The sequence below is a fragment of the Myotis myotis genome, unplaced genomic scaffold (genome assembly GCF_014108235.1).
Source record: "Myotis myotis isolate mMyoMyo1 unplaced genomic scaffold, mMyoMyo1.p scaffold_m19_p_18, whole genome shotgun sequence".
Classification (NCBI taxonomy): Eukaryota; Metazoa; Chordata; class Mammalia; order Chiroptera; family Vespertilionidae; genus Myotis; species Myotis myotis.
The window spans coordinates 1,065,339-1,085,226 of NW_023416322.1; the positions used below are offsets into that span (position 1 = coordinate 1,065,339).

The 19,888-nt window shown below is 53.4% G+C and overlaps 1 protein-coding gene across 1 annotated transcript; it reads right to left on the reverse strand.

Annotated features, from left to right (window-relative positions):
* Positions 1-748: 748 nt before the first annotated feature.
* Positions 749-6,519, reverse strand: CCDC190 (coiled-coil domain containing 190). Its single transcript, XM_036343803.1, has 4 exons — positions 6,370-6,519; positions 5,339-5,618; positions 1,478-1,595; positions 749-1,256 (listed from the first exon to the last, which is right to left on the reverse strand). The coding sequence occupies exons 2-4, from the start codon at positions 5,532-5,534 to the stop codon at positions 785-787; spliced, it is 786 nt and encodes a 261-aa protein (XP_036199696.1). The 5' UTR covers positions 5,535-5,618; positions 6,370-6,519; the 3' UTR covers positions 749-784.
* Positions 6,520-19,888: the final 13,369 nt, after the last annotated feature.

The following is a 19,888-nucleotide window of genomic DNA, read 5'->3' on the forward strand; positions in this document are numbered from 1 at the left end:
ATGACAACGAAGTTTTTATTAGAGACGGTGGGATGTCACGGCTCAGATGCTACAGGTCAGGCACGGGGTGGCACCACGTGAAATGTCTGGACACAACGGGTGGAGGGCTGCAGCAGGGCTCACCCACAGGAGTGGAGACGGCACGGTGTGGGGAGTGCGCAGTGTGTGTTCCCGTCTACGGCCCAGCAGCGGCCACGCTCCGGCTGCCTTGGCCTGGCCCCTGGCCTCTGGCTCTGGCCGCAGGAGAAACACCCACACAAAATGGGGAAGAGACAGAGGCACAGATGGCGGGCTGGGCGGTGTGCACGCAGCCTCTGTCCTGGCGCGGCCTCCACCATGGCCCGTGAGTTCATGTTGGTCATCTGAGCCGCCCTGGGCTGCCACCTGCCCCCGTTTGGCTGGGCAGGAGATGCTGGCGGGAGCACACTGCTGCCAGCTGTTGATTAGGTTGCCAGTTTGATGTGAGCAGGTGGAAGGTGGGAACAGGAAACCTAAATGGGAGGGAGATGGTCTGCACAGGCCGCAAGCCCAACCCTCAGGGGCCCAGGACCCAGGGCGGTGCCCTCTGGCCAGCAGGTGGCGCCACAAGTGTCAGAACGGGCGGCACCATCTCTTCAAGGCAGAGTCCTATTTTTGAGACCTTAACCGGGGGTGCGGGTGCATCACTTACTGGTTCCCAGGAGACTCCCCTCCCCTCGATTTTCATCAACTGGCCTTGCAGATTCGGGGAAAGGGGGAAACGGTTGAAAATAAAATTGCGCACATTTCTCTAGTGGCTGATGTGTTACTCTGAGGGCTCGGGAGGGTTGGAGAGGTGACCTCCAGGTGCCCTGTGCTGGGTCCCGGGACCCCCGTGCCCAAATATCTCCCCCATGCTGAGCAGCCGCTCAGCCTCGGGAGGCACCCGGTGCCGCAGGTAGTGGGCGTTGGCGGCCCTTGCCAACACCTCGCGGAAGGAGGGGGCCCCCGGGGACATGTGCTCCCTGGCGTGGAGGTCGGGCTGCAGGCCTGTGGCCACCGGTCTGGCCTCGCCGAGGACCCCATCACCGGCTGGGCTGTCCCCGGGGCAGGGGGCTGTGGAGCAGGTGGCGGCGGCTGGGTCGGGCGGCATCTCCCCTGCGAGGGGGGAGGTCACCTGGATTTGAGGCGGTGACTGCTCTTTGCTTCTCGTGGGGCCCTTGAGGCCATCGCGGTGGGAAGGAGGCCCCTGGGGCCGGGCCCGATGTGTTTCCTGGGCTGTGTTGGTGGCCAGGGCTCTGGGAGGGGTGAGAAGAGGAAGGTTCTCTGAAGCCCATGAAGATGCCCATATGTTGAATTTCCAAGTGATTGCACCACGGCCCCACATGGGGTGTCAGCCAGGCCATGGGGCGGGGGGAGGGGGCGTGCTGCCCAGAGGCGGCGTTTCCTCAGGGAGGGGCCCTGGCAGGGACAGCGGGAGGAGGTGGGTGGGTGCCCAGGCGGGTGCGGAAGGGCTCACCTGGCTCCAGTGGCCCGGGGGGTCCCGAGGTCCCCTCCCTGCTGCGGGCGCTCGGGGGCGCCTCCTGGTCTCTGCCGAACTCGGTTCCCGGGGGAGAAGGGGCACTTGCCCTTGCGGTCTGCTGGGAGGAAGTGCGTACCTGTCATGGGTTGAATTGTGTCCCACACCGATCCCTCGCAGCCCTGACCCTGGGCAGCCTGTGGCCGTTGGTGGGAGGGCCTTACAGAGGCGCTCGGGCCACATGAGGGCACCAGGGTCCCTAGTCGCACGGGACTGGTGTCCATCACACGGGGAGATCGGACGCAGACACCCGAGGGGGAGACGTGAGGGGAGACAGGAGGGGACACAAGCGGGAGGACGCCTGGAGGTTGCCTGGGCTCCAGGGCGGGCCGTGACTGTTTTTAAGCCAGGGCTGGGTAGGACGCCCAGGCCCAGGGCAGTGCGGGAGGAAGGAAGAGAAGCTGAAGCGTCTGTGCCTGGGCCATGACCACCACCCCGGGACCTCCGATGGACCCTACGGCACCAGGCGTCCGCCCGTTTGCCTCGAGTGGGTGGCGACCTTCTGTCAACGGCCATGTGGATATTTATAGCTTCATCTCGGGCCACACAAAGCTCTCCTCTTCGCTTGCACATTCGCCTGCTGTATTTGGTCAAACATTTCTTTACCTCCTCCACATGCCTGGGCCGGTCAGGCCCTGTGATGTCACAGCCTCCTGGGGCCGCGGCGATGCCCACCCCCGGCTGGAGCGTGTCCTGAGGATTTAGGAATCGGCATCAGAGGCGTCAACTCTGCCCTGGAGGCTTTGTGTGAGCATTTCCTTGTGGAGCAGGGTGTTTGCTGAACCGAATCATCTCGGTGTGAGTGACAGCCAGAGAGGGTGCTGCTGTCTCCTCCCCGCTGTCATGGCCCCTCCCGCCAAGCAGGCTCCTCCTGGGCTCTGTCTCAGCCCCATGCCCGGGCGAGTGGCTCCCCCCCCGGCTCCGTCTCACCCCCGCGCCATCACAGAAGCTGCAGGGAACCCGCGTCTCCACACACCTCCCTGGTGGCCACGGGGTTGGCTCGGTCTCTGGGCTCCCTGAGTGGACATGGTGGTTGGGGCACCCGGCAGAGGGAGCAGGACCAGACGGGGCCTGAGAGCCACACCTGACGCCTCCAACCGTCCCTGCACTCCTCTGGGGGCACGCAGACCAGGGAGTCCTGTGTGGGCCCCGCGTCCTCTGTTGCCTTTCGTGTGTGTGTCTGTGTGTGTGCAGGTGTATGTGTGTGTGCATATGTGTGTCTGAGTGTGCATGTGTATATGTGTGTGCATATGTGTGTCTCTGTGTGCATGTGTATATGTGTGTGCATGTGTATGTGTGCCTGTGTATATATGTGTGTGCATGCGTGTGCATGCGTGTGCATGCGTGTGCACATGTGTGCCTGAGTGTGCATGTGTATATGTGTGCGTGTCTGTGCATGTGTGTGTCTCTGTGTGTGCATATGTGCGTCTGAGTGTGCACTGTGCACATGTGTATATGTGGATATGTGTGTGTCTGTGTGTGTGTGTCTGTGTGTCTTTTCCATGTGAGAACTTCACTGACTCCCTCTACACTGAGATCTGGAGCTTCTCCCAGCCCTGGCCGGGGCTCAGTGGTTAGTGTGTCAGCAATTTGAGACCCTCAGAGCGGACAGGTTCAGAAAGGAGCATAGCTTTTCCCCGACGCTTAACCTTTCGGAGCTTCTCTGTGAAGGCGTGGCCTGCCGCCAGCCAGCGTCCGGCTGAGCATGCCTGCCCGCTGTGCCAGGAGGCATCCTCTTGACTGACAGTCCCACCTTCTCAGTATCTCAAGATGCTCCTTCCCTCACCTGCCAACGCCCTGCGTTAGGTCTTCACGCCGCGAGGCCTCCCCTCGCCCTCTGACTGTAGGACAGGTCACCGCTCCACTGCCAACCCTCAGGCTGGGGTTTCCACTCTCCGGCCCCTTCCTGCTTTCAGCCTCCTGCAGCCCGAGCTCCTGGCGGCCAGTGGGCCCGTGTGCACCCTGCACGCACCCTTGTCCCGGCCTCTCGTCTCCTCCAGCTGGGCTTGCATGCTGCCTCCTTGGGAGGCCTTCCCTGACAGACACAGGGCCTGGCTGCTCCCGCCTCCCTGGGAGCGCCCCCTGAGCAGCGAACAGGTCCGTCCTCAGCTCTCAGGCAGCGACCTCGCAGTGCCGAGGCGAGCGCCTGGTGGGCGTGGGCCCGCAGTCGGCTTTCTCCTTGGCATTTCTGCCTCCATAGGAGCAGCCGAGACAGTGTCTGTGCTCTGGTCCCCAGACCCCTGTCCCAGAATAGTCTGCAAACCCCTACCCTGCGGCTCCAGACTCTGGCCGAGCGGGATGCGTGTGCACACAGCCCTGGGCGCCCGAGGCTCCACGCGGTTGTGGTAAGTGAGGCAGGCGCAGCGCCCAGCGGACATGGAGACTCACTGCACCTTTCCTTCCGTTCCCCGAACCCACGGTCAAGAAATCTGAGGCTCAGAGAGGACCCCCTTTTCAAAGGACAGAGTCGGAGGCCTCATCGTTGTCCTCTGCCTCTTCCCTGCCCCTGAGCCGCGGGCCAGGCACCCACTTCGGCTGCCGGCACCTCCCCCTGGAGGCCCTGGGCTCAGCCGAGGGCCTCGCCCTGCCCAGGGCGCAGCTTACTTGCCGCAGACAGGGCAGTGGGAAGCAGAGAAGGCTGGTTGCCCGTGACCACCTTCACCTGCGACGTGCAGGCGCCACGCGTGGCTCCGTGTGCCCCTCAGCTGTGAGGCCCAAGGAGCTGACCCGGTGGGACACCTGGCGCCCTAAAGGCATGGTTCTCGGGCTTGGCTGGCACCTGCCTGGCAGAATGAGTGTGGCTTCGAAGAGGTGAGGGTCTGTGCTGAATTATGGGATGATCTTAAAACCCAGCCGTTCACGGAGCCCCCTGAGCAACCCTTTCCTGACTGGCTGGCGAGCTGTCACTTGCTAGATCTCATTTTGCGTTCAGGGGCTGCGCCAAGTGCTCGCAGAATCGAGGTGACTTCCCCCGTAGGTGCCACCTCTCCCATTTACATTTGAGGAAATGGAGGCACTGGCAGGTGCAGTAGCCGCTCGAGCCTCAAGGGAATAAGTGACGGAGTGAGGGTTTCAGCCGGAGGCTGGGCTGGGTCCATGGACCAAGGTGGGGCCTGCGGGAGCCTGGGCTCTGCACACACGGTGCCCCCTCCGCCCCCCACCCCCCCGTGGTGACCAGGGACTGCTCACTAGGACGAGTTAAGGCTACTCTCGTTGTGACTCTCGCCCACACAGTCGGGGCTGGCGGGTTCTCAGTGCGTGCCTGGAGGGCAGTGCCCGGGACACCGGCCTGTGGGAGGAGTGACTGGAGACCCCAGCGCACGCCTCTAGGTGAAGAGGCCTCCGGGGGTTGACAGAGCACTTGCCCTTTGGCTTAAGAGGAGCGAGAAAGCCCGGAGTGGACGTGGTGCAGGGCGTCGAAGTGTCCCAGGGCGGCCGGGCGGTGGGCAGAGCTGGGAAAGCTTGCCCCCCCCCCCCCCCCCCCCCCCCCGTCTGCTCAGCGGGGCCGAACCCTGGGGTTCAGGTTTGAGCCCTTCCCTAAGGTGCCCTCATGCTCATCGCTGCGCTGAGTGGTACGGACCCGGCATGGAAAAGAGGTGAAACCCACTCGAAGGGGCGCGAAGGGAGAGTAGAATAAAAGCAAAGCGAGGAAGCAGGGGACCAAGGGCTCGAGCAGGAGAGAGAATTGAAAGAGGGCCTGGCCTCAGCCGGAGGTCAGGGGTGGGCGCTCCAGGAGCTGCGAGGGCTGGCCCCGCCCCGCCCCCGGCCCCGCCCCGCCCCCCCACCCACCCCCGGGGTTACCGTGCTGCAGCCTCTGCAGCTGTTTCTGCAGCTGCCGCTGCTCCCAGGCCAGCAGCCTCAGGTGGCACAGGTGGGCCTGCTCGAGTCTCTGCAGATGCTGGCTGAGCCTGGCCTCGGCCTGCCTGGCATGCTTCCTCTCCCAATCCAGCTGCTTATGCAGCGGCCTCCTGGCCATGTGCCGCTCCGTCCCCTTCATGCTCTCGCAGGCGAGCGGAGGCCCCGACACAGCGAGTGGGCGCCTGGCCTGGTCTCTCCCAGGGGTCTGAGCCGCGCTGCCTGCCTGTGAGGTGGAGGCGCACTGTTGGGAGTCTGCTCTGTGGTGAATGAGATGCCAGGGACCCAGAGGACGGAGGGACAGTCGCTCCTCTGAGCCACCCTCTGCCCAGAAATACGTGGTAGATGGAGCCCCCCGCCCCCCCCCCCCCCCCCCCAGGACCTGCTGTAAGATCAGGGGAAGCACACAGGACTCTGGGGAAAGAAAGGCAAGGCTGTCTGTGGAGACGGCATCGCCACCCACGGGAGTGCCGCCTGCCTTCCTTGGTGTCCTGCTCAGGGCTCCCTTCCGTTCACTCACTCACATGCGCAGGTCCGTGGCCTGTAACGGCCCGTGCCAGCCGCTCTGGGAGGGACGGGGTCCCGTGGGAGGGAGATTTCAGGCTGGTGACTTGGGGGCCGAATCGGAACAATCACTTTCCAACGTGCAAAGAGTGGGACCTGCTGGTCCAGGTGCTGCCCGCCCCCCGGGCCTGACACTGTCCTCGGGCGGCCTCAGCCTCTCGTCTTCCCAGAACCGCCCCCCTCCTCCCTCTGGACCCTGAGGACCAAGCCCAGGGCGACTTCTCCCTGTTCGGGTCTCCTGGCAGTGAGGGCAGGGACAGGTCTCCCCGCTGGAGCCCGGGGTGAGTGGGTTTCCATCGATAGTGATAGTACCGTGGTGGCAAGATAAGGTCAGGACGAGGGAGGACGAGCGAGGACACAGGAGAAGCTAGGCAGCCGCTCTGTGGACCGAAGGCCAGGTGATCAGCACTCACCTGCGAGCCCGGCTCCCCCGGAGGACGCTGCTCCCACCTCTGCGCTGGGTAAGGAGCTGAGCTGCGCTTCTTGGGTCCAGGGGTCTGGTGTGGGGAGCAAGGCCAGCTGGAGCCAGAGCGGAATATGCTTCAAAGCTCTCAGAGCCTGTGTCCCGCTCAGGAATGCTGGCTGCCTGGCAGGCTCGCCCCAGGCTCTAAGTCCCGCCCCCCAAGGGTCCCGCCCCTTACTGTCCCCCGTGTCCATGGGAGCCCAGAGTGGAAGCCAGGCATGTCCGTGCTCGCACCCCCTTCTTCCTCTGCTTAGCCCTCCCCCCTCCTGTCCCCATTCCTGCTCCTGGGAAACCAGGCCAGGCCCCGGGGAGGCAGAGTGGTTTTCTGTCTGTGCTTGTCTACGGGCAGGAGGGACCCGCTTCCTGGCGCCACTCACCCCCAGGCTCCGACCCTGTCCCCGCATTTTAGTGCCAATGTTAAGATTTCCCAGGCTCAACCCAGAGCCTGACGGGAAACTGCAGGTGCTTCGGGATTGTCTCAGGGACAACGCAGGCGGCCAGGACCCTGTGGGTTATGGAACGAGGTGTCAGTGGGATTTTGGCTGTTGCCTTGGGCATCATCCGAGAACAAGAGGCATGAATGCCCCGCGGAGTTTACTCATCTCCAGAACCTCCCAGGAGGCAGCCAGGCCGGCCTGTTCCCCACGGCCCCCTCACACAGGCTTTGTGGGGATCTCTGGGGGGGCTGCTCTCAGTGGGGAGCGCTCCCTCCTCTGCCCTTCCCAGGACACCACCCTCGCTCCTCCTGAATGCCAAGCCTGGGCCAGGGTGGGTTCCAGGAGAACCACCAGCCAGAGAGCGCCTCTCCCCCATCGGGGACCTGGCAGGACCACAGAGCAGCCCATGCCCACCTGGTGGCCCGGAGCTGAGCACAGCGAGGGGGCTCAGGAGAGAGTTACCCCTGCCACCCTGGGCCGCCCTAGAGGAAGCTGCCCGGGCAGGTTCGCAGAAGGGCCCCGAGCTTGAGGGGCAAGAAGGAGCCCGAGTGTGGTGACTCGGGAGGGAATGGGGCCAAGCCCTGGGGTGCAGAGGGCCCCGGGCTCCTGGTCCTGCAGGAGCAGGGCTGGAGGCGGGAGCAGAGGCTTCGGTCTTGCCCTGGGAGACGCCAGGTCCAACGAGGTCATGCTTCTCATACTTCGCCCAGAGCGCGCAGAAATGGCAGGGCCGTGGGCAGACCGCAGGGGAGCGTCCTCACCACAGCCAAGAGCAGAAGACAGCGAGGCACCCGGACCAGGAGTGCTGCTCATCAGGAAGGACCTGCCTGGTCCCTCCCTCCTGTCCTCAAGCACAGGGGGCGCAGTGCTGGGGAGACGGGGAGAGGACTCAGAACCAAGGACCCCCAGGGTTGGAGACTGCAGTGACAGAGCAGGTCACCCTCCCTCCCCTCCTGGGACTCAGGGAGGAAGGGATTAAATGACGTGGGATCCGACTCAGTGCGAACTGGACTCTGGTGGAACCATGGTGGCCCGGAAAGTGTAGGGTCTGCCCGTGGTCCTCAAGGGCCAGAATGCAAATGAACGACAGACGGAGGAAGGCCGTCACTTTCAGCCTCTGACGAGGTCACAGGCCAGGCCACCGGCCTCAACCCGGGGGCGTGGGGGGACTCACGGTGGCCTCACCGACGTCGCTCACAGCCACCGCTCAGTCTCAGGGACCGAGGGGAGAAACCCAATGCCCAGCAGCGTGAGTGCACAGAGAGGCACCGCCGGAAACTGCTTCCCCTGAGCCAATCAGACCTTGAAGTCTGGCTCCCATTGCACAGGATTCTGGGGGAGCTAATGGACAAGCTGAGAAAGCAAGTCCGAACGTGGGTCTTTCTAACCAGTGACCTGGTTTCTCTGACGAGTCAATAGCAAGGGGGGCAGGGGGAAGGGGGGGGGGCGAAGAAAGGGCCTCTGGCCCCGTAATCAGCACTCAGCACTCCGAGAGACACAGCCAGAGCAGCCGGCCTACTTAGACCCGCCTCCACCGCCTGCCTGGAAGGCACCCTTGGGACAGGTGGGGATTTGAACAGACGTGGGTGTTAGAGACCCTAATGTTCTTGTGGATTTGCTGGTTGGGCACTTCTGTTAGTAAGATCTTTATCAGTCATGCCGTGGCCTGACTGAGTACAAGGAGGGGACATGTCTGCTCTCAAGCACGCCAGCCAAGTAAGATAAACTACCATGTGCATAGGTGTCTGCAAAGGGGAACATGGTGACGACTGAAGCTGGGGTGTGGCATAAAAGGGTTTATTAGATGATTCTTTCTAAATTTGGAACTGTTTCAGGTTTTCTATAGTAAGTGCTTAAACATCACGGCAAACTGTGTGAGGCAGCCAGGTGGAGGGGAAACTGATGACGGCCACAGGAGTGACAGGGAGTGACAGCCACGGGAGTGACAGCCATGGGAGTGACAGCTGCAGGAATGACAGCCACAGGAATGACAGCCACAGGAATGACAGCCATGGGATGTCCAGAATCAGTGGCAGCGTCACTCCCCCAGGTCAGTAATGAACACGCTCAGGTAAGATGCAGGCAGGACATGGGCATTTGGACAACATCACGGCAAACTCAGCCTCAGGAATGTCCTCAGCCTCCCTTCTCAGCAGTCGGGGAAAGTACACAGTTTTCACATACCACATGCCCCACCTTGTGCCTAACAGCTCTGCACAGGACGCCGTCTCCATGGTGACAAGCCCATGTCCGCCCCACCTACATGCTAAACATCCACCTCCCCCAACATGAGTGTCCCTGGGCCACCAAAACAGAGTGCCACAAACTGGGCGGTTTATTTTACTTATTTACTTTTTAATATTTGTTCAATTGATTAGGTGACATTGGTCAACATGAACATAGGATTCAGGTGTGGGTTTCTGTGCTAGAAGATCTGTATGTTGCACCGTGTGCCCACCACCCGAAGTCACATGTTCTCCTGTCACCTCATATCAGGCCCCTTCTGCCCCCACCCCCGCCTCTGGCAGCCGCCTCACGCTGTGGCGTTCACGAGTTTGTTTCACGGTGTGTCCCGCATCGGAGTGACACCGCACGGTCCTCACTTCCTCTGCCTCCTTTCACTGCGCACGATGCTCGCAAGGCCCGCCGTGCCGCTGTGAGTGCGCCGTTCCCGCCTTCTCAGGCTGAGTGGTATTCCCTGCGCATGCGGCCCACAGCCCCTTCGTCCAGTCCTCTGTCGCAGGCACTGTGGCTGGTTCCACGTCTTGGCCTCTGTGAATAATGCTGCAATGAACATAGGGGTGCATAGATCTTTGCATATAAATGATTCGAGTTCTTTTGGTCTATAGCCAGGAAAGGGATCACTGGGTCGTGTGGTAACTCTAGTAATTTTTTGAGGAATCGCCAGACTGCTTTCCGTAGTGGTTGTACCGTCTGCATTCCCGCCAGCAGTGAGTGAGGGTTCCCTCTTCTCACAGCCTCCAGCACTTGTTGTTGCTTGTCTTGTTGGTAATGGGCGCTCTAACAGGTGTGAGGTGCATCTCACTGTAGTTTTGATTTGCATTTCCCTGAGTGCCAGTGAGGCCGAACATCTTTCCATCTATCTATTGGCTGTCCGTACGTCTTCTTGGGAGAGGTGCATTTTCAGGTCCTCTGCCCACTTTTCGATTGAATTGCTTCTTTGGTGTTGAGCTTTGAGTTCTTTATTTATTTTGGAAATTAAACTTTTGTTGGAGCTACTGTTTGCAAATATCATCTCCCATCTGGTTGGCTGCCTGTTTGTTTTGTTATCAGTTTCTTTGGCTGTGAAGAAGCTTTTTAGTTTGATACAGTCCCGTTCATTTATTTCTGCCTTTACTTTCCTTGCCTTTGGGGTCAAGTTCATAAAATGTTCTCTATGACCAAGGCCTATAAGTTTGGTACCTATATTTTCATCTATGCAACTATTGTTTCAGGTCTTATATTTAGGTCTTTGATCCATTTTGAGTTAATGTTTGTACATGGGGACAAACTGCAATCCAGTTTCATTCTTCTGCATGTGGCTTTCCAGTTTTCCCAGCCCCATTTATTGACGAGACTATCTTTACTTCACTGCGTGTTTCTGACTCCTTTGTTGAAAATTCTCTCTTTGTCTAAACATATGGTTTTATAGCTGGGCTTTCTATTCTGTTCCATTGATCTGTGTGTCTGTTTCTCTGCAGTAACATACTGTTTTGATTATCATAGCTTTGTAGTATAATTTGAAGTCAGGTAGCGTGATACCTCCAGCTTCATTCTTTTTTTCCTCAGGTTTACTTTGGCTATTTAGGCTCTTTTGTTTCCATACAAATCTGATGAATTCTCGTTCTATTTCTTCAAAAAATGACATTGGGATTTTGATGTAGATTACAGTGAATCTTTAACTATGTTGATTCTTCCAATCCATGACCATGGGCTATTTTTCCATTTTGTTGTGTCTTTTTTTTTTTTTTTAATTAAATCTTTATTGTTCAGATTATTACATTTGTTCCTCTTTTTTTTCCCCCCATAACTCCCCTCCTCCCAGTTCCCGCCCCACCCTCCGCCCTCACTCCCCACCCACTGTCCTCATCCATAGGTGCACGATTTTTGTCCAGTCTCTTCCCGAATCTCCCACACCCCTTTCCCCCCCAGGAATAGTCAGTCCATTCCCTTTCTATGTCCCTGATTCTATTATAATCAACAGTTCATTCTGTTCATCAGATTATTTATTCACTTGATTCTTAGATTCACTTGTTGATAGATGCATATTTGTTGTTCATAATTTGTATCTTTACCTTTTTCTTCCTCTTCCTCTTCTTAAAGGATACCTTTCAGCATTTCATATAATCCTGGTTTGGTGGTGATGAACTCCTTTAGCTTTTCCTTATCTGTGAAGCTCTTTATCTGACCTTCAATTCTGAATGATAGCTTTGCTGGATAAAGTAATCTTGGTTGTAGGTTCTTGGCATTCATCACTTTGAATATTTCTTGCCACTCCCTTCTGGCCTGCAAAGTTTCTGTTGAGAAATCAGCTGACAGTCGTATGGGTATTCCCTTGTAGGTAACTGAGTTTCTTTCTCTTGCTGTTTTTAAGATTCTCTCTTTATCTTTTGCTCTTGGCATTTTAATTATGATGTGTCTTGGTGTGGTCCTCTTTGGATTCCTTTTGTTTGGGGTTCTCCGTGCTTCTTGGACCTGTAAGTCCATTTCTTTCACCAGGTGGGGGAAGTTTTCTGTCATTATTTTTTCAAATAGGTTTTCAATATCTTGCTCTCTCTCATCTTCTGGCACCCCTATAATTCTGATGTTGGTATGCTTGAAGCTGTCCCAGAGGCTCCTTACACTATCCTCCCATTTTTGGATTCTTTTTTCATTTTGCTTTTCCGGTTGGGTGTTTTTTGCTTCCTCGCATTTCAAATCATTGACTTGATTCTTGGGCTCCTCTGGTCTGCTGTCGGGAGTCTGTATAATATTCGTTATTTCAGTCCGTGTATGCTTAATTTCTAGTTGGTTCCCCAATATAAGATCAAGGGTCTTATTAGTTTTCTTGTAGATCTCATTAAGTTTATCGGCGGCTTCTAAACAGTTCTCAAGAGACCTTAAAAGTGTGGTTCTGAACTCTATATCTTCCATTGACAATTTTGTCCTGTTTCTTTGTCTCCGCATTTTGTTATGCTTCCTTGGTGCACACCCTAGTGGTCTTTGTTCGCAGTCTTATAGTTAAATCTTGATTGTTGTAGCTAATTCCAGGGAGGGTTTGACCTCCAGGCCAAGTGGCTATGAGAATCAGCTGTGTCAGCAGTGAGAGAACTTCTGTCCTCTAGGGAGGTGCTAATCTGGCCTTTGACTGAGGCTATCCGGCAAATGCCTGTGTGCAGGGCTTGGGCGGGGCGGGTCGCACAGGATCAACAGGGTGGGCCGGAGAGAGCAGTTATGGCGGCTCTCAGTCCTGTCCCCAGGGGCTCTGCCTCTCTGAGTCCCAGCACCCGCTGCAAAGCTCAGAGAGAAAGCTGCACTCGCTCTGACCGAAGCCAGACAGTCCCGCTTCTCCCGTTTGAGTCTGGGTCCCTAAAGATTCGCCCGGATCTGGAGCTCAGAGTCTGCGACTCCCTCCCGATTGAAAACGCCAACCGCGCCCTCCGCCGCCAGCCCGCTCCGCGCACTCCTCACCTCAGAATTTGACTTCAGCACTGCGCCTCCTCTGAGTGTCCGTATGCGTTTCTCTTTCCTCCTAGTTGTAGGACTTCCACTCAGCCAGCATTCCTGTGGTTCTGGGTGATGTCCCTTCCGTTTTTTGGTTTCACTTTTGAAGTAGTTGTTCAGAGCAGCAAACTCCGGCGTTAACCTATGCCGCCATCTTGGTTCTCCTTGTTGTGTCTTTTTCAATTTCTTTTAACAATGCTTTGTAATTTTCAGTATATAGGTCTTTCACATTCGTTGTTAAGTTTATTCCTAGGTATTTTATTATTTTGGTTGCAATTGCAGAAGGAATTTTTTTTTTTTGCATTTCTTTTTCTGAAGTTTTGTTGTTAATATATAGGAAGGCAATGGATTTTTGCATATTAGTTTTGCATCCTGAAACAACTATATTTGCTTATTGTTTCTAATATTTTTTTTGGTGGAGTCTTTAGGGTTTTCTATGTACAGAATCATGTTGTCTGTAAAAAGTGGTGGTTTGACTTCTTCCTTCCCTATTTGAATATCTCTTATTTGTTTCTCTTGCTTTGTTGCTCTGGCTGCCCTCCAGCTCTGTGTGGGATAGGAGCCGTGCGAGTGGGCGTCCTTGTCTTGTTCCTGATCTTCGGGGGAAAGCTTGCAGTTTTCACCACTGAGCGTGAGATTAGCTGAGGGCTTACCATAGTTGGCCTTTATTATGTTGAAGTACTTTCCTTCTATCCCCATTTTACTGAGTGTCTTAATCATAAGTGGATGTTATATCTTATCAAATGCTTTTCTATCGATAAGTTCATATGGTTTGATCCTGTCTTTGGTTAATGTGGTGTATTACGTTGATTGATTTGCATATGTGGAACCATCCTTGTGCCCGTGGAATGAACTCCACTTGATCGTGATGGACTGTTGTATTTGATGAGCTAGTATTTTGTTAGGATTTTTGCATCTGTCTTCATCAACGATATTGGTCTGTCATTTTCTTTTGTGTGCATGTGTGTTATATTTTCCAGATTTTGGAATCAGGGTTATATTGGCCTCATAGAATGTGTTAGGAGGTGTTGCCTCTTGTAGTTTTTTGGAAGAGTTGGAGAAGGACAGGTTTTAATCTTCTTTTGAATGTTTGGTAGAATTCACTGGGGAAGCCTGGATTTTTGTTTTTTAGGAGGTTTTTTTTTTTAAATTTATTGATTTTTTACAGAGAGGAAGGAAGAGAGAGAGAAACAGCGATCAGTCGCCTCCTGCACACCCCCTACTGGAGAGGTGCCCGCAGCCAAGGTACATGCCCTTGACCAAAATCGAACCTGGGACCCTTCAGTCCGCAGGCCAACGCTCTATCCACTGAGCCAAACCGGCCAGGGTATGTCTTTTGAGAGGTTTTTGATGGTGGTTTCAATTTCCTTACTGCTGTTCTGTCTATTTAGATTTTCCAGTTCTTGCTGATTTAGTCTAGGAATGTTATATATTTTTAGGAACTTATCTATTTCTTCTAGGTTGTTGAATTGGTGACATATCATCTTTCATATCATCCTTTGAATATCTGTGATGTCAGGGAGACTTCTCTTTTATTTCTTATTTTGTTTATATGGGTATTTTCCCTTTTTTCCTTTGTGAGTCTAGCTAGGGGTTTGTCAATTTTATTATTTTTTTCAAAGAACCAGATCTTTCTTTTATTGATTTTTTTGTATAGTCTTTTTGTTCTCTACTTCATTTAATTCTGCTCTAATTTTTATTTTTGCCTTTCTTCTGCTGACTTCGGGTTGCTTTTGTTCTTCTTTTTCTAGTACTTTAAGATGTGATGGTAGGTTGTTTACTTTGTATTCCTTTTTTTCTTGAGATAGGCCTGTGATGACATAAACGTCCCTCTTATTACTGCTTTCGCTGCATCCCAGAGGTTTTGATATGTTGTATTGTGGGGAGCCGCTATAGGGTTAAGCCTTGGACTGACCTGTTGGCAAAGTCACAAACCAGTCCCAGCTTAGAGGGCACAGCCCTCTTACGCATAATTAGGCTTGACCTTATGACGCTCCCTAGATCTTACCTGGGAAGCTAATGGGCTGAGGGAAGTGCAACAAGAACAAAAACAAGCGAGACTCACAAGAACAGTGTAAACAAGTGAAACTCACAAGAACAGTGTAACCTTGGTAACCACCACCTTGTTTACCTCTGACTATAAAATAAAGGCTCAGCTTGCCTCGGGATCTTTCTCTGTGACCTCAGCCAGGCACAGGAAGATCCACGGAGACTAAAGAGAGCTAGAGAGTTCTGAACACTGTCTCCATGTAAAACATTCTTCGCCGACTCCGTCCACACCTTTGGGAACCCCTGGACCCCCGGGGCTGGACCCCGGCATTGTATTGTCAGTCTCATTTATCTCTATGAATCTTTTGATCTCAGTCATTTTTTAGTAGTAAGTTGTTCAATCTCCACGTATTTGTGGCTTTCTTACTTCCTCTCTGCAGTTGATTTATAATTTCAAGGCATCGTGGTCAGAGAATCTGCTGGTAGCATTCCAATCTTCTTGAATTTGTTGATGCTGGTTCTGTGACCCAGCATGTGGCCTGTCCTTGAGAACGTTCCATGTGCTGGAGAAGAATGTGTAACCTGATGTTCTGGGATGAACGTTTCTGTAAATGTCACTTACGTCCATTTGGCCTAGTGTTTCATTTAAGGCCGATATTCCTTTATTGATTTTCTGTTTGGTTGACCTAGAGCTGTCAATGGAGCATCAAATCCCCAATTATGACTGTGTTTTTATTTGTTTCTCCTTTTAGCTCTGTGAGGAGGAGTTTTATATATTTCAGTTCTCCCTGGTTGGTGCATATATATTAACAAGTGTTATGTTTTCTCGATGTAGTGTTCCCTTTATTATTATAAAGTATCCATCTTTATCTCTTGTTATCTTTATTGTCTTGAAATCTATTTTGTCAGATATAAGTGTGGCTACACCTGCTTTTTTGTGGATGTTATTTGCTTGGAGAATCATTTTCCATCCTTTTATTTTAAATTTACCTTTGTCTTTGCAGCTTAGATGTATCTCTTGTAGGCAGCATATGGTTGGGTTCTGGGGTTTTGATCCACGCAGCTACTCTGTGCCTCTTTATTGGTGAATTCAGACCATTTACATGTAGGGTAACTATTGATGTACGAGGATTCCCTATGGCCATTTTATTTTTGTTTTCTGGTAGCTCTGCCTCCATTGGCTCTTTCCCTTTATGCTTCTGTCTGCTGTTTTTGTTTGGTGGTATTCCATATATCTTTCCTGTTCCCTCTTTTTTTTTTTTTTTAAAGCTATATGTTCTGGTTTGGGGATTTTTATGTGTAGTTACCATTCAGTTTATGAAAAATGAAGTTGCATATTGTCAGGGTCAGGTCCATTCTCATTGGTGGGGCAGATAGAGGAGCCACGAGAGGTTGTGGGTCTATAAGAATGAGTCTTTATTGCAGAAGCCAGTGGCCATATAGCCGTCAGACAAAACAGTTCTTTACAACAAAGTCCATACCAGCAGGCAGCCGGACACTAGTTGGCTAACATGTACCTCTTTCCCACAAAGCCGTAGAAACCTCTGTGCTCACAGCTGTTATCTGAGCCGCTGCACGCTGCCCCCTAGACGCACCGCCTCACATCATAGCGGTACCTAAGCTCTCTGCCTCCGCAGCTTCTCTAGCCTCTCTGGCTCAGCAGCTGCTCCTGTCTCCCCTGCCCAGCACACTGGCTGGTCTCTGCAGCCTCGCACAGTAACTACCTCTGAGCTCTTAGTCTTACATCATATCAGCAGCTCTCAGCTTCGTCTGAGCTCTCTAGCCTCTCCTGCACACATAGGAGCTGCATTCTCTGTGCCTACTGCCTGTGCTTCTCTGAGCTCCCTCTCCTCTCTCTCGTCAGTAACCTGTATATTATTCCAGGGACAAAGAAGGCTAGCTGCCAACAGTGACATCAATCATTTTGGCTACAGAAGGGCACAGCGTACCGTGAGATCACTGTGGCCTTGTAGCTGTTTATGGTATCTTGGTCTTGGGCACCCCTATTAGGCTCACGCTCCGAGCACTCTTGGCCATCCTGGTGAATTGACAATGAGGCCTCTGTGCTCCCATTGGCCTGACTATCCTGGGACTCATATATTCATATGTGGGTTCCCACGCGTATATATCATAGTCTTTTTCTTTTGAGTTAATCTGATCTTCATCTTCTTTGCCAGTTCAGACCTTTCCCCTCTCCCTTTTTATGTTTTTGTTGTCACAAATTATCCCTGTTTATGCTATAAAGTTTTTGGTGGTCTTACTTGTAGTGTTGTGACTTTGTGTTCTTTGTTTTAGGTAGAATTACTCCCTTGAATATTTCCTGCAATTGAGGTTTTCTGGTGATAAAATCTCTTAGTTTCTGCATGTCTGGGAATGTCTTTATTTCTCCTCCATATTTAAAAGAAAATTTTGCTGGATATATCACTCATGGCTGGTAATTTCTCTCTTTCAGATGTTTGACTACCTGTTCCACTCTCTCCTGGCTTGTAGAGTTTCTGCTGAGAAGTCAGGTGAAATTCTGATGGGTTTCCATTTTTTAGGTCACTTCTTTTCTTTGGCTGCTTTGAGAATTTTTTCTTTGTCATTAATTTTTGACAGTTTCAATACCAAGTGTCTTGAAGAAGGCCTCTTTGGATTGAGTTAACTAGTTGTTCTGTTTGCTTCTTGAATTCGAGTATCTGGTTCTTTCCATAGATTTGGGAAGTTCTCATCTATTTGTTTTAACAGACTCCATCCCATGTCCCCTTTCTTCCTCCTCTTCAGTACCTATCACTCTAATAGTGCTTTTTCTGATAGAGTCAGATTGGTCCCATAGAGCTCTTTCCTTTTTCCTTATGCTCAGGTCTCTCTCCGCTTCCTTCTGTATCATTCCTATTTTTGATATCCCTAATTCTTTCCTCTATCTGGGTGGCTCTGTTTTCTATGCTCAATAGTTCCTTTTTAAAAAAAAATATTTTTATTGATTTCAGAGAGGAAGGCGGAGGGAGAGAGAGATAGCTACATCAAGGATGAGAGAGAATCATTGATCAGCTGTCTCCTGCACGTCCCCTACTGGAGACCAAGCCTGCAACTTGGGCATGTGCCCTCACTGAGAATTGAACTATGACCTCCTGGTTCATAGGTTGATGCTCAACCACTGAGCCAAACTGGTTGGGCAGTAGTTCACTCTTTTTTTAAAATACATTTTATTGATTTTTATAGAGAGGAAAGGAGAGGGATAGAGAGTTAGAAACATTGATGAGAGAGAAACATCAATCAGCTGCCTCCTGTACACCCCCTACTGGGGATGTGCCCGCAACCAGGGTGCATGCCCTTGACTAGAATGGAACCTGGGACCCTTCAGTCTGCAGGCCGACACTCTATCCACTGAGCCAAACCCGTTAGGGCAGTAGTTCACTCTTAATCTCCTTAATTGCATGCTTCATTTCCAGGATTACGGATTGGTTCTTTTTAAAAGTTTAATCTCTTTAGTAAAGTTACTTGTTTTGTTCATTGATTTGTTTTCTGAGGGCACTGAATTGCCTGTGGGTATTTTCTCACATCTTGTTGAGTATTTTCAGAACTGCAACCTTGAAATCTGTCATTTGTATCACACATTTCCATGTGTTCCCGCTTGCTTTCTAGGGATTTTTCACTTTCTTTCTGGTCATTCTCATTACTGATTCTTCATGGTATTTGCTGTCCTCGTTTGCTTACACATGATCTCTGATGAGCTTTCTACTATTTTCCAGTAGATGGCACTGAATTGCAAGATTTGTTACCTCTGTGGCCTCCCAGTCTTGACCCTCTGGTTTCTGTAAGACAGCAAGGCCACACTGCTTGGGGTAGGGTTGTTTGCCCTCGCTGGAATGGCGACCCCTGACCTCCATGGGTTTCCACCCCAAGCACCCTTCCTGGGGATCAGTCACAGAGGGAAACAGGGGCTCTATGCGACAGCTCTTGGTTTACAGACAATGTGCTCCTGGGCCCGACTGCAAGGGCAATGGGAGTTGAGCTTGGGGAGTCCAAGTGGCGGCAGAGGTCTGTGGTTCTGTTTCTTTATGTGAAGCACCACTGCCTGGCCCGACGGGGGAGCCACACGGCAGAACCCTGTGCTCTGTCAGGTGTCTGCTGGCTCAGACTCCGTTCGCTCTCTTACCGCTCACCCTGCTGGGCTGCCCCGCAGCTCTCTGTTCCTCCTGCCAAAGGAAGTGCCTCTCACAGCCCTCTCCCCTCTCCTGGCTGAGCCTAGCTCCTAGCTGCGGGGCTGCGTCTGCGGGCCCCTAGCTACAGGGCTGCGTCTGTGGGCCCCTAGCTTCAGGGCTGCGTCTGCGGGCCCCTAGCTACAGGGCTGCGTCTGCGGGCCCCTAGCTACAGGGCTGCGTCTGTGGGCCCTAGCTAGGGCTGCGTCTGCGGGGCTGCGTCTGCGGGCGCCTAGCTGCGGGGCTGCGTCTGCGGGCTCCTAGCTACAGGGCTGCGTCTGCGGGCCCCTAGCTGCGGGGCTGCATCTGCGGGCTCCTAGCTACAGGGCTGCGTCTGCGGGCTCCTACCTGCGGGGCTGCATCTGCAGGGCTGCATCTGCGGGCTCCTAGCTACAGGGCTGCGTCTGCGGGCCCCTAGCTGCGGGGCTGCGTCTGCGGGCCCCTAGCTGCGGGGCTGCGTCTGCGGGCTCCTAGCTGCGGGGCTGCGTCTGTGGGCCGTCGTGCTTTCCTCCCTTCTTGTCTCCCCGTTAACTCCCAGTTCCCCACCTTTGGAGGTTTCAGTGTGCGGTTCTCAGGCGTGTGTCTGGGTTGAGCAGGGATTCCTTGGTCTGACTACATTGGTTAGCTTATTGAAATTTCAGTGGGAGAGGAAAAGGTGTGCTCTCACAGGGCCATTCCTCTGACATCACTCCGCGTGGTTTAAAAAAACAAATTTATTCTCCCGCGGTTCTGGAGCTGGAAGTATGAGGCTAAGGTGCTGGCAGGGCCACGCCTGCTCCTGAGCCTCCAGGCGGGACCCTTCCTCACCTCCTGCAGCTCCCGGTGTTTCCGATGCTCCTGGGCTCATGGCCGCCTCAGGCCAGGCTCCGCCCTCTTCTCTTCTTACGAGGACAGCGGTCATATTGGCTTAGCGCCCACCCTACTTCAGTACAGCCTCATCGTAAACTCATCACATCGGCGAAGACTGCATTTGTAAATAAGGTCACGTTCCTAGGGACCAGGGTGAGGACGGATATAGTTTTGGGGCCATGATTCAACTATGATAGGGACACGTGCAGAGGTCCTGTGACAGGGACGAGGGCTGAAGACAAGGATTAAGGGCAGTGACATAGTCGGTGAACGAGGGGCTCTCACCCTGAAACACCCAGACCCTCAGGCCACT

Excerpts from the sequence above, each read along its gene's own strand:
- CCDC190 (XM_036343803.1), bottom strand. The coding sequence starts at position 5,534 with ATGAAGGGGACGGAGCGGCACATGGCCAGGAGGCCGCTGCATAAGCAG. Across the intron at positions 1,596-5,338 it reads GCTGCAGAGGCTGCAGCACG|ACCGCAAGGGCAAGTGCCCC; the intron begins GTAACCCCGGGG and ends TCCTCCCAGCAG. Across the intron at positions 1,257-1,477 it reads CCCCGGGCCACTGGAGCCAG|AGCCCTGGCCACCAACACAG; the intron begins GTGAGCCCTTCC and ends CACCCCTCCCAG.